Source organism: Labrus bergylta, chromosome 17 (genome assembly GCF_963930695.1).
Source record: "Labrus bergylta chromosome 17, fLabBer1.1, whole genome shotgun sequence".
In the NCBI taxonomy this organism is placed as follows: Eukaryota; Metazoa; Chordata; class Actinopteri; order Labriformes; family Labridae; genus Labrus; species Labrus bergylta.
This window is the reverse complement of record NC_089211.1, coordinates 21,102,184-21,116,709: the sequence shown is the minus strand read 5'-3', so window position 1 is coordinate 21,116,709 and position 14,526 is coordinate 21,102,184. Positions and strand designations below refer to the sequence as shown.

At 40.6% G+C, this 14,526-nt stretch overlaps 1 protein-coding gene across 1 annotated transcript in view; it reads left to right on the top strand.

Annotated features, from left to right (window-relative positions):
* The first annotated feature begins 5,334 nt into the window (after window positions 1-5,334).
* The window catches only part of LOC109987349 (astrotactin-2), a 309,847-nt gene continuing 300,655 nt past the window's right edge, over window positions 5,335-14,526 (top strand). The window contains exon 1 of the mRNA XM_065965428.1: window positions 5,335-7,364. Within this exon, the coding sequence (XP_065821500.1) occupies window positions 6,866-7,364 (499 nt within the window). The 5' untranslated portion in view covers window positions 5,335-6,865. The remainder of the gene's footprint in view (window positions 7,365-14,526) is intronic.

Sequence of the window (14,526 nt, the reverse complement as noted above, 5' to 3'; positions counted from 1 at the left end):
CTCTGTGTATACATTTGGTGTCATTAGCAAGACGGATAGGCTTTGGGTTTTACCTTTTGAAAGTGTAAGAACACTGCCAACACAAATGAATGAAAAGTATTTTAAATTGTAGTTTTTAGTTTGCCAGTTAAAAGAAAAGGGGCCTGTGTTCAGTTGAAGTGTTTTGTTGGCCTTGTAGCTTGAGTTTCTTCTTTTTTATGATTCATTTTCTTGCTTTTTTGCCTTTATAGAGAGACAGGAGAGTAGATAGTCAGAAATCAGGGAGAGCAAGAGAGTGGGGAATGACATGCGATAAAAGAGCCACAGTTTGGATGGAACCTGGGCTGCCTGCTTTGAGGACTGCAGCCTGTGTACATGGGTCAAACGAACTAACCACAATACATCGGCCATTTATAAGGTAGGTGCCCCACAGCTCTCTTTTCTATACAAAACCAATACAGGTCAACATTTAAAGAGCTCGGCAATCAAAGCGCACAAAAAGGCTTTCAGCATGAGCTGTTTATTTTGGTCGCTGCGCTTACACCACTCACTTTTGGAAGAGGACCTCAGTTGTTAATGTCAATTCTCCCTCACCGACCGATTAAAATCAAGAGAGGCTTATGAGAGACTTATGATATCAACTTTTGGGAACAAAGGAAAAAACTTTTCCTTGACTAGTTCGAATCATGTACACCGACCTGTTTTTTTTCCAAGGGTACAATTTGTCCATCACTTCAAAAGGAGCCAGTTGAGGAGGCATCTGATTAGGACGCCTCCCTTTGGAGGTTTCCCCGGCATGCCCAACTAACAGGAGATCCACAGGTAAACCCTGAGTTTGCTGGAGGGATTATATATCCTGTCTGGCCTTGCACATCCCATTTGGAAAACTTAACTGGGGAGAGGGAGGTCTGGGCTGACTTACTGCACTTACCACTGCAACCTGACCTCGGATAAACAGAAGAAAATGTATGGATGGACAATTTCCAGGTCTAGAACTGCTGCTAATGCCAGGTCATGATTCCTTTAAAATGTTCTTTATTTATTTTCTTGAATAAGAGCTATTAGTTATTAGCTATAGTAAGCATACGTAACAATTTTAAACGGCCTTAGCGATCACGAGGAAGTGAAGAACAAGTGCTGTGAGAGAACTTTCATAACCTAGTAACAGTAGGTGGCAGTAAGTGCAAAGCCAGAGCAAAAAAAGTTGCCAATCTACGCCTTTGGTTGGAGACTGTGATTGAAAAAAAAAAGAATCTAAATTGTGCTGTGTCATTTCTGTGTGTTTTGAATATGTCATTATTAGAGTAAATTTAAAAAAAAAAAAATATATCAAGTACATTTAGTAATGGTTAAAAAAAGTTTAGATATCAAAAAATAAAAAAGTATAAACAGTATGCTGATTGATTTGCATTGAGTCTGGTGCGTGTGTGTTTTGGATTAAGGTGGGTTTACAGGGATAAACAGACAGCGACTGGTTTTGAATGTTTCAGCACCACGGAGAGAGGCTGAGTTTGCGAGCAAATACACGCGGGGCTCATCTCATTTGTCTTCATTCTCTGTGTCTTTGTTTATCCTGCTTTCCTACTTTCATAGTTTCCTCTTGTCTGAGCTCCTCTTGTTTAAAAATACATGCAAGAGATACAAAGAAGAGACAGTGGAACAGAAGAAAACACATCTTTGCCTTTCCAAAGTCATAAACAAAGTTAGCGACTTGTGACAGTTTGCGTAGCTTGGTCAGCTGCATTCCGAATAAAAGTGCTGCCTCGAGAGTACAGATTGAAGCGTGCACTGTCCAAATAATAAGGCCAACTTCTTTAAAGCTACTTCTGAATAAGCTATGGCACGACTAGACGGAATATGAAAAATGAAATTGCCTGTTGTCCCTTGAGATCAAAATTCAAACGAAGAGGGCCCAAAGTGAAGATCAAGCACACATACAGTATTTACACATGCAAACATTCTGGCAGTTTTTACAGATAAGTATTTTAGTACTGATTATCAGGTAAGCCTATCCTTCTGTAACATATTACACTGTGCTTAGGTAACATATTGTCTTTCTTTTGTGTAAAACATTGCAACAATAAACTGAAAATCAAAAATGTGTAATTAGGGGAACTGAAGCTGTAATTGAAAAGAAAAATCTGTGATGTAGTCTTCAAGGCTCTGCCATAATTTGTGATTATATGAACAAAATAAGTTTTGAAATTGCTCTCGCTTTCCCAGAGCAGAGTACAAATGGATCAATTGAAAAAAATTACTAATTCTGAGGCGAGATAAAACGGTTATAATGTTTTGTATCACATTCAGCAAGAACTTATCTGAAAGATAAAGTCATCTTGGATCTTCATCCAAATTAACTTGAGAGAATCATTAAGATGTTTATTATGTCTTGTTAAGATTATTGTTCCCCTTTGTATGTTGGTTTGAATCAGTCTTCTCTTGCAGCTGGTTTAGAACAAGGCAGCATGTCTTCTGACGGGGAAGAGACGACTTCTCTCCACTTGGCTTCCTGTCAGCTTTAGGTTCCAGTTTAAAATAATATAATATTTCAAACTTTACATGGGTTGTCCCGTTCTTATTTATCTGAGCTGTTGCACCAACATGCTTAAGTCAGAGCACCTCGGTCAACACACCAGATGCACTTTGATTTCCCGAGATGCAGGCTTTAAAACCCGATGTGACAGAGCCTTTGCGATGGCTGCTCCAATTTTTTTTGGGACAGTTTACCTGTTCACATCAAAACTGCTCGATCCATAGAAACATTTAAATCACTGCTTAAGACACACCTCTTTGCGTTGGCTTTTAATACAAGTTGAGCTTGACATTTTGACATTTTATTATACACTTATTTATTGTGTTTTTTATTGTTCTTTGTGTTCACGTTGGCCTTTATATTGTGTTTTAAAGCTGTACAGCACTTTCTTTAAAATGTGCTATATAAATAAACTTAGACCTGACTTGACTTCAGGGCCAAGGGGCTTTTCATACTAGAAGAATTTATATTCCTCATCTTCCGACAAGTAAGATTTAGTTTGCAGCTGTACCAATAGTGCACATTAAAAGGTCTAAACATTAGATGTTTGACCAATGTAACATGTCAAGCAACTAAAAGGTCCTCAATTATTTGTGAGTTTGCAACATTTAGATTACCAATTGATAGGGCACCGGTGGAATAGTGGTGAGTGCGTTGTCCCCATGTACAGAGGCTGTAGTCCTCTGGGTTTGAATCCGACCTGTGGCTCTTTTCCCGCATGTCACTCCCCACTCTCTCTCCTTGATTTCTGACTCTATCCACTGTCCTATCTCTCTAATAAAGGCACAAACAGCCCTTTAAAAAACAGAATACCAATTGACTGGTGCATTAATAATGTTTTTACATGAAAAAACATGCGGAATTACGGTCAATCAAAAAAGCTCTTACTGCTGATTCACAGATGTATTTGTGTACCTCTGCATCAAGTTGAGGTTAGTGTGTGTGTGTGCAGGCATGCGCTTTCTAATCAGGTGGCATGTGAAATGGCACGTAAATACTCAGGACTGCGAGTGTGGGTGCCGGGACGGACCCTGTGACTGAATGTTTCAGCACCATGGAGAGAGACCGAGAGGGTGAGTGAGTGTGTGTGTGTGTGTGTGTGTTTTTTTGAATATTTCAGCACCATGGAGAGCGACAAGGAAAGAAGGCCGGTGCTTGTGTGTCCTACCTGTGTTAACTCTAGATTTTAGGAAAGAGCAGTGTGTTCATTATAAAAAAAATAAAGATAATAGTCTCATATAGAGTTAAGTAAGCATGCAGAATGTGTATTGGATTTTTTGCGTGTGTCTTTTTGTGTTGATGGACAATCTTGTTCCACAATGAAGTGCTATAAAGGGAGCGATTGAGCTGCTCACAGGTAAGAAAAAATAAATAAAACCAGCTGTTCAAAATAGAGAGACAGCTTGAGATGTGTCTTTGAAAGCTTGAAATAAAGAATTAAAAATTTGGTAAATAATTTAGTTTTAATTTAATTTTACTTTTATCGAGTTTGTTGACAACTGCTTTCAAAAGTCATCGTATGATGAGGAGTTTTTTTTTTAGGCACGTTTTGTTTTTCTGCTCCTGTTAGCACAACAGTGAAAGAGACTTTAAAATGAAACCTTATGCAATTGCTACATACTGTGTTGTACTTGTGTACTGCATGGCATCGGGAAATATGTGAAATGTAATGATTCAGCACCATGGACAGAGCACCAGGACACTCCAGGTCTCCTTTGCCTTCAGGGGCCAAATAGAGTTATAACAGGAAATGTATCACTCGCAAAGTAAACATGTAACTCTTTAAATTTCAGATATAAACAATATTTAAACGTTAATGCACTGAATAAACATTCCATCTTTTTTTTTTTTTTTAAGATTTTTTGGGCCATTTTTATTAGATAGGACAGTCGAAGACAGACCAGATATGTTGGAAAGAGAGAGTTGGGGATTACATGCAGCAAAAGGCAGAGGTCAGATTTGAACCCACGGACTCTGAGACGAGGACTGTAGCCTCTGTACATGGGGCCCACGACATAAACCCTAGGCCATCCGGCGCCATAACATACTATCTATTCATTCTCTGGGCTTTGAGGGTTGAATATATTGTACATACCGCTGGTTATAAACTCTCTAATCCTATTTACACATCATTCTTCATAAACTTTACCTATATGCAAAGAACTCATATCATTTAAATTAATGGATTTGTGTTTCTTGTTTGTTTAATGTAACCTCTTCAGTCCTGTCTAGAGCACAGTGTGAGTTAGCTATGCAAATTGGCCCAGTTTCATTTCTGGCGCAGTCACCCGAGGTGATTTATTTCAAGGTGGGATGAATTCTATTCAGTTTGAAGTCGGTTCCTGCAGGTGAAACTTCACTTTCAGTCAAAGTAGACAAATAAAATTAGCTTTTCTTTTCATTTGAAGGGACGTGTTTAAAGTCGACAGTAGGTGTTCACATAAATGAAAAAAAATGTTTGTGGTGCACTTTCTGCCAGAGTCTTCAGGGCATGCTAAATGAAGACCTCAGGCTAACACTGAGGGCACTCATGCTTCTGTTTTTAAGTACAGTTGATGATCAGTGAGGTGATTCAAAGTCAACGCGGTGAGTGAACCATTGATCTTTCACTTTTACCTATAAATTACAGACAGGGCCTCCGGCTGCTCACTGAAGATTTGGTTTCAAAAACTGTTTGAAACAACAACACAAAAAAAGGGGTGACTTTCAAAGACACCTTTCTGATATACTGTTGATACCCTTATAATAATCAAACAAAAATACTTTGTTGGAAGCATCTTTTATTTAACAAATGAAGCTCTACGGTCAGATAAAAATAAAGATGGAATGGACACTAAAACAAGGCAAGAGTGTCAGAAAAATAAGGGGGAAAGTAAAAGCCACTTGATAATAATAGCAATATAAAAGATGAAAAGTAAAGAGTAATAAGTAAGAGATTTGAGATGACAGTGTTTTTTTTATTGGCCTTTATTGAATAGGACAGCGGAAGAGAGACAGGAAACATTGGGAGGAGAGAGCGAGGGATGAAACGCAGCAAAGGGCCAAGGTCGGATTTGAACCCACTGCTGCTGTGATGAGGACTAAAGCCTCTGTACATGGGGAATGAGATACAACCGCTAGGCTATCAGTGCTCAATGACAATGTTCTCTAACGGCGGCTTTTGAGGTCAAGAATGAACTTGGAAGTTATTAAGGAGAAGAGGATAAAAACTAAAATCTTAGGTGACATGATCGGAGATGATCATGCCTTTTAGTTAAACCTCCAAAGCTACATGAACATAAGGGTTGTTTCTTTGATAATTAGGCTAACATTGTTTTTTATTTTACAGTCAAATGATTGATTTCATTAAAAACAAGGTCAAACAGAATATATGTTCTTATTTTCATTTCTTCAGAATTAATTCACACATTATAATAAATGACTATTCTTACTGTCTTACTAATTCATTATGGGTAGAGCCTGAGGCTGCCAACTGAAGTTCAATGTGTTTCAAACCAAACAAAAACATCCCTATTTTTAAATGTAAGTACTGAAACATCAGAGGTTATATTGAGGTAAGACTGCTGTTTGAAAGATCAATAATGTCCATATTTCATTAGATTTACAGTCAGCCCACACACTGCAAGTCTTTAAAGTGCTCAGAAAGAAAAACAAAAACATTCACTGTCTAACCTGACAAAAAACAAAAACATAAAAAGACAAGGGCCTAGATGAAGACCATGCTATTACATGTAAAGCTCACCAACATGTAATGAGTGGTCTTTAAGGTTGTTATTTTCTTAACATCCTTTGATTTAAAAACATTACAAGATACAAGATGTTAGGCAGGAAAGAAAATAACAATGAAAATTGCAAAAAAAAAAAAAAAAAAATGTTTAAAAAAAATGTGCAGCCTTCATGAGAAAATGTTTAGAATTAAAGAGAGGCAAGTATTGCGTTTGGGCATTTGAGAAACTTAAAACTATTTTCTATTATTCTACCTAAATTAACAGGGAAGTTAAAAAGTTAAACATATACAGTATATGTTACTGCTTAAAGATTAACTGAAGAAATCTAATTTTTTTCAAAGAAAAAAACTTGGAAAAAAAATTAAACATTTTTCTATTTATCTTTTCTTGGGACATTTTCATAATGGACTAAACCACGCGACAGAAATGTTAACTCCCCTTCATTTGTGTCTTAAACAGGACACGTGCTCGTCCATGTTGGGATTATTTGTTGCCCCACACTGAACACAGACGGATTGTGTGTTAGAGGAGCCGGGAGATGTCATCCTCACTACACCTGTGCTGCCGCCTCCTGGACGGACGCGACTCCTTCGCAGCGACTGTACTATAAGTGAACGGACAGCTTATGAGCCCCACTCAAAGCGAGAGAACCCACACACACGGAGCGGGGATGGCGAGGATACCACTGCTGCACCTCCGCGTCCTCCTCGCGGGGCTTTTGCTGGCAGACCCCCTGGGTGTCCGGGCGAACAGAGGGGCGACGCTGCCGGACGAGGAGAGAGACAAAGAGAGCGACGCGGAGACGCCATGTGAGGTGAAATCCGTTACCGTGTCTACGCTGCCCGTACTCCGGGAGAACGAGTTCAGCTTCACCGGCGGAGCCTCGGGGAACGTGGTCGGAGGAGGAGGAGGCGGAGGCGGAGGGGGTGCTGGTGCTTCTTCTTCTTCTACTGGAGCAGGTGGAGGAGGAACTGGGGGAGGAGGAGGAGGAGCAGCAGGAGGAGGAGGAGGAGGAGGAGGAGGGGGGGAATCCCGACTCCTGTTATTCGTTAGGACCGACCTACCTGGGCGAATTTCCGTCATGGATGATCTTGACAACACCGCGCTTCCGTACTTCACACTGGGTAAGAACTGCTTTGGTTGCTGTGTTTTCCCTCCAAAATGACAACCAGTCAACCCAGCTTCGCATATCGGGACCTTTCCACTGTTGTTCAGTGTGTATTAGTGTCCCAAATCATGCTCTCAAACACCCTACTCTTTGGCGTTTCATTCCCTGCCCTGTTTCCATTTGCTTGTTTTCTAGCTGAAACGTCATCTACCAGCCAAAAAGTTCAACAAATAACCCAGCTGGAATCATGAGCTCTCTTCCCTTTATGTTGCTTTTTAAGAAGTGCTGCCTCTGCTTGGGATACAAACTACCAAAAAGTAGGCTACCACTCCTGCCCAAGTGTCACTCCTCCTCGTGTCTGGCTTTCTCATTTTGTGGTTTAATATGATTATGACTTCAAATTTCATGCATGCCCCCCTCAGCATGGCGCCTTAATCAGGGAGTGCAATTTGGCCCTTCGAAGAGGCATGACATTGGTGTTTTATTCTCACATGAGCACGTGCATTGCTGGTGGTAGAAATTGGACAGTGTAAAACACTACAGGGCTGCACATACACACACCTTTCTTTTTGTGTGTGTGTGTGTGTGTGTGTGTGTGTGTGTGGGTTTAGTCACAGATCACTGAGAAAATCAAAACAGCGCCAAGCCAGCTTTTGACAGGTCATCTGGAGTTCTCTGTGGAAGCCATTTACTATCAAATGGTTTTGGCTGTGGCTTCCCTGATTGGATAATCATTGTGGATATAATCGCAGGAAAGTATTCCTACCTGCCTGACACCGACTGCAAAAGATATTTGCTTTGGAATAAAAGGCGGAGTATGCATGAAAGGGAACTTGCTTACCTTGCGTTTTCCATATTTCTCCACTTATGTCACAGAGTCATGCGAAAGATGAATGCTCTTATTCTCCCTCCCCCCTTTTTGGTGTGTGAGCCAAGAAAGTGTAGAAGTGCGGAGTGTGTTTGGCTCCCGAGTGCTGTTTGTTAATGCAATAAGCCCCACAAGGTGGGCCATAATTTGTGAAATGCTGAATGTTTTCCAGTTCTGTTTAGGGCCACTGTGTTGGATCATTATGACAGAAAACCCAGTCGTATGGCAAACACAGATGAAAGTCTCAGTAGAGGTCAGCGATGAGAGAATTCATGTCTCATTACTACATTTAAGGACTGTGGTTTGCTGTGTTTTTTTTTTTTTTTGCTCTGTGTCATTCACAGTATCAGGAGTGCCGACTAAACTGGCTGCGCGCAGCAAAGGCAGGGATGGAAGGCAGGCAGGCAGGCAGGCAGAGGGCTGGAGCATTAAGCTAGTAAATCACTTTCTATTCTCATTAAGGACAGCCGTTGACTGGTGAGAAAGGCCTCTCTGTCCTCCCAGTCAGCCAGCTAGCAAATTTGCTGCTTCACCCTTGCAGTGCACGACTACAAGCCGTGAAAGGGGGGAGATGGAGGAGGAGAAGGGCTTCCACAGTTTCAATGCAAGCATGCTGACCACATTGTGAAACTAAAAACCTATTTTTCGGCTTGTATTATCTTTGATGAAACAAAGTATTCCTCCTGGAAAAAAAACCTGAAATGTATGATGATAAATATCACCCACTCAGACAGTGATTACCGTATTTGTTTATCTGAAATACCATCGTCAGAATATTTCTATTAAAGCTCCTGTGAGGTAAATTCAGCTCGTGTCTGTTTGGCACCCGATGTGGACGTGGAAGCACCTTTTTTTTATTTATTGCATCTTGCCGATCAGATGTGTTGGTATAAAAATATACCTCATCCTACTTTTTGTTTTAACACTCTTAAGATATCGTTCACTTTTTAAAAAAAAATGTGTGTTTCGGCAGACGCGTAAACCCTCTTCATCTGTGCAATCCCACAACAGCGCAACAAAGAATCTCTGCTGTCATTTCACCCTGAGGCATTCATATTGATTCCAAGATGGTATAATACTGTTTTCCCAGTCTGTTAATTCACAATGCGTTTTTTTTTTTGCATTGCCAAGGAAGAGAGAGCACGAGACAACGGGAGCTCCACATACACACACAAGTGAGACATGCACACACACAGCGCTGTTCTCCTTGGCTGGCTCAGCCAATCACGTCTCGCCCCTGTTACGCCTCAGTTACTACCTCTGAAGTCAATACAAAGGGTGGATCACATCGTCCCCCCAATTATGCCTCAGTGCCCGCAAACAAGCATAATGAAAGCAACATGTCAAGGGGGTGCTTGAAGGCAGTCTTGATAGGGCTTCAGTTGTTTGACACCTACCTTGCTGCGGCCGTTTTAGGCTTTAAATATGACACCTTAGAAATAATCTGTCTTGTCGATTATTGTCTCGTTTGCAATTGAGGCTCATTTAGACGCATCAGTGTTAAATTTGGTCCTTTTCATTACCTGCTAAAACGTCTCACAGTAGCTTTAAATTATATGTTTTCAGGTCGCCTGCACACTATAGGCCACAGTCTTGGATGTAGGGACCCTGGGTAAAATTTTAACTCTTGTCCCTCTGCTACAAATTATTCCCCCACTTTCTCCTGCCATCTTTTTATTCATCATATCAACAACAACAGTCGAGGGAATTGCCAAAATGAAATCCAATTTCCATGCTACAAAAAGTGTACGATTATCCAAAACCGTGAAACGTGTTCCGTCCAGTATTGACACCAAATGATACTGCCGCACATCAAAATGTAATAGCACAGAGAGAGAGAGAGCAAAAATAAAATCAGAACACAACAATAGACATTTTTGTGTCACCTGTGTTCTCTTAAGTGTTCCATATTCAGCGGCGTAACACATAAGGTCATGTCGACAGCTTTTTCCGCTGATGGATGTATTAGCGGCAGGGTTCTTTCCTGTGAAATGAAATGTTGTTCCTGACATCAGAAAAATCACACAGTGTTGTTGATTCTGTGGGAGAAAATTAGCAGCGTGAATTACACAAACACACACACAGTGAATTTTTATAAAGCAGGATTTAATTTGCAGCATCGATATTGCACCTCGCCGTATTCTTTCTTCTGTTAAAATCTGAATTGCAGTTCAGTTCAGCTCAAAAAACACATGTTATGTGGGCTAAAGCATGGGTGTATTTTCTTTTGTTCACATAATGTTTAATACTCTCTTAAACATCATATGGGACTGTACAGTATATGGCGAAGGAGCGAACCACCCACCGACTCTCCATTCGGTTGTTGAAGTGTCTGTTGTGTTAACAAAGTGACAAAGCAGTCTCTCAACAGAGCACATGCTGCCCCCCCAGATTCGTCTTCTGAACTACAGGGCAGAACATTCCAGGAAACAATGTAAACAGCTTTTGTTCTAACGTTTTCTCACTTACTGTGATGCCAGAGAATGAGCATATTGAAAGTTGTTCGCCTCGTCTACACACTTGCTTGCTTTTTTTTCCCCCTCGTACTTCGTGGACATTTTGAACTCTTGTGCTTACATTAACACAAATTCTGCTTCCAAATTTAAGCTACATTAGCATGCACTCAGTATTTGAGTGCATTCAGAGTCAGCTGTTCCACACCATGCTTTACATGTTCCTGGTTGTAGACCACGTGTTTCATTTCCACCTCCTCACAGCCGCTGTGTTTGCGGCGTATAACTCAATTCACTTACTAATTATTGAAAAGGGTACCACAGAGATCCTCCTAATTAACAAAATGCCATCCGAGCCGTAATGAGCACAGGCTTGTGTCTGATCCCTCCGATGCTGTCAGATGTCCGATTGTTTCGTCGAAAGCGACCAGTCAGAGGTTAGAAAAGAGGGGCGGGGTGTAAAGGACAGCGAGTCACCTCTTCCAACTGTGGCCTGCCTGCTCGGCTTTGATTTATCACCTCAAGTGTCACGGAGAACGGATGAGCGGAAAGGGTAGTGCGGAGGAAACGTGCAAGGCTTCTTCCCCTCCCCCGATTTTGTTGTTCTGTTTGCCCTGCTTTGTCTTATTATGTGCTATTGAATAATAATAATAATAATAATAATAAAGCAAATATAGAGAGAGCAATGTTTGCAATATGCACAGGGCATTGGAGTTGCTGGTGTGTTGTTTTTTTATTTTTTTGGGGGGGGGGTTTGATGCATCTAATTGCAATAGGAAAAATCATTTTTTATTTCAGCCCAGTCAAAGAAATAAGTGTTTAAACTTTTCTGCCTCAGGGCTTTTCTAGTTTCTTGACCAGTATCGTCTATTTTACATTAAAAAAATCTGTGTTAACAGGTCCGTCTGGATTTTTGGCGCCAATACCAATATTAAGAAAAGACACGATCCAATACTGATATATTGGCCGATATCTTTCTTAGATCAATGTCCAATCTGTAGAGCTAGACAGATTTAGATGTACACATATAGTGCATTGATCCCTCAAATGCAGTTATCAAACACACAGTATATTTGGTTTTGATGCATTTTAGCAAGCTAGAAAATGTGCTTTCATTATGACATTTTCAAGGAAATAGGTGATTTAACTTTTCAGCTTCAGGGCTTTTCTAGTTGCTAAACCAGCATACCAATGTTTTACATTCAAAATTTAAGTGCAACCAATTTTTAATGCAGTTGCACAAGTGAAACAGCCAACTTATGTTACCGCTTTAAGTTTCACACTTTTAAATAATAAAAAAAAAGAATCCCTGTGTTTCAATCATGAATGCACCGTGATTCTTTACATACCAAAACTAAGCCTTGAAGCCACATTTAATGCAGTTTACGTGTGCATTGTTCAGATTCATATAACAAGCTTGTAGAAGCATACTTAAAAATTCCAGATAGCTGGAGATGGGGAAAAAAAACGATGTATGTAAAAATGAAGATTCTTCTCTTCTAAGATTTAAATCAATTCATAAATTTCAAAAATCTGCTTATTTTGGCCAATCAGTCACTCCCTGCTAAGTGCTAAGGCCAGCTCTTTAACTCAGTAGAATTCCAAATAGAGCAGCAAGGAATTCAACCAGTCTCACAGATCGTTTTGAATTGAAAATCGATTCTGAATCGAATCGTGACCCCGACAATCGAAATTGAATCGAATCATGAGACACCCAAAGATTTCCAGTCTTAATACCTACAGTTTTGCTATGTCCTGGACTGATGCTTCCATCATGATTCTTACAAATAAAAAGGGTTAGAGTGCTGCATTTTTAATGCATTTTTAGTGCACACTGCTCAAAATGTATTTCTAATGCAAGGAGAAAGAATTCCTATGCTGCTATGCTTTGCACACAGGATAGTTTAGTCCCCCTCATTTAAGTGATGTGGGTTGTGGTAAAAAAATCAATGTGGTTAGCAACATGGCTGACTCTGTAAACACCTCATTAGGAGTTCACCTTTTTAAAAAACCTTCAAGCATATAAAGCTGGATCGAAGCCATTTAAATACCCCCCTGTCCTTCATCGTCCCTGTCCATCTTACTGGCATAAATCTTTACACTTTTCATTTTTCACCACATCTTGGTCTTTTTTTCCTTCTTCTTCCTGCGCATCTTATCAAGTCAGGCATGTCATCCAGCCTTCTCCTCGCCTCTCCCCGCCTCCCCTCGCTGCATCATCCCAAGCAGGACTTTCAGCAAAACCTGTTTCGCTTAGAGATGGGAGATTAAAAGCAACAGTGGTAGAGTGAGAAAAAAAAAAGAGAGCCTGCGCTGGACCACTGAGTTCCCTGTGGCATAGAGACATGTGCACTGCACTACATCTCAGTCTTATGTCAGGGGTTAAGCTTAGCACTGCGGGACCAACTATGGAGAGGGGGAAAAGGTCAACAGGAGGGATGGGAGTTATTACACGGTGTGGCGCTTAGAGAGAAGGACCAGTGATCTTTTCTAAAATGTAGAAATTGCACTAAAATTTGCGCTTTTTGTGATTATGTTAGGAATACTATAAACAAACTGATAACTGATATTCAGATGGTTTTCAAAGACTATAGAGAAAAGGCTAAAAATGGACAAGTGGATGATTTGTCATCTTTTGACCATACATAGAGCTGTAGCTCCCTGTCTTATTGAGATGGATGACTCATTTGTAGTTTCCATCTAATGCACTCTGTCCATGTTATCAGTTATGTGTCTTTTGGTGTATTCGTATCAAGCAGTAAAAATTAAGACAATGCTGAAGTGCAAAATGAGGGTCCACTTGAGGCTGGCTCCAAAAGTCCTGGAAGTCACATACATACCCCATTCAAAAACGCATTTTTTTTACAACCTGGTTCAAAAAAACGATATTGGTCTGATTAGTTCTTGTCCTCATGGGAACACACTCTACAGGAGGGTGAATTGTTTTCTAACTCATCTGTTTTGATTTTATGGATCATGCGTGTTATGCATAGTTAGGTGTGAGGCTGACATGATTGACAGGTGGGTGCGATGTGTTGATTTGTCAGGAGGCTTAAAAGCCGCCTCATCTCGAGCTCTCAGCCTGTCGTTGGGTTGACTGGAAGTTAGGCTGAGACAGGATTTCCAGCATGGCGGCTGCCACCAATGAGCCTCCAGAACCCCCCTGCTGTGACAAATGGCAAACGTCTCTCAGGCTTTGTCCATTACAGTTTTTGATTCATACACAGCCAAATTACAAAAGCCGTCAGTTTCAGATGTCACTTAAATGACCACTTTCCATAAGTAATAAACATGCAAACAACGTCCTGTTAGTACATGTAGGACACAAAAGTTTTATGTCCCATTTGTAATCAGTAGACCGCATGCTGGTTGATCTTTAGAGCAGAGCTTCCAGTGCCAAGTAAGACTGTATTTCAATTTATCCTAGGACGAGAGTTCCTGACTGAAATTGGTCTTTATAAAAATGTGCATTTTGAAAATACATTATAGGCCATATGTATGCCCAGTGTACTACTTAGGAAAGATGCAGTAATTCAAAATAAGGTGAAAGATAGCTTTTGATACTGTTTGAAAGGTCTTAAAGTGGGCTACATAGTGGTGCAGTGGTTATAGTCTCACTTTAAGATGGTTCCTGGTTTGATCCCTGTCTGGACAGGTGCCTCTCTGTGTGGAGTTTGCATGGTTTCCCCGTGCATGTGTCGGTAGGAGTGAGTGTGAGCATGAGCATGAAAGTCAGTTTGCCTTTGTATCAGCCCAGTGAATCGACTGCGGTGAACAAGTCCAGGGTGTAACCCGCCTCCTGCCCAATGACAGGTGGGATTGGTTCCAGCCCTTGTGACACCAAACGGGATAAGCAG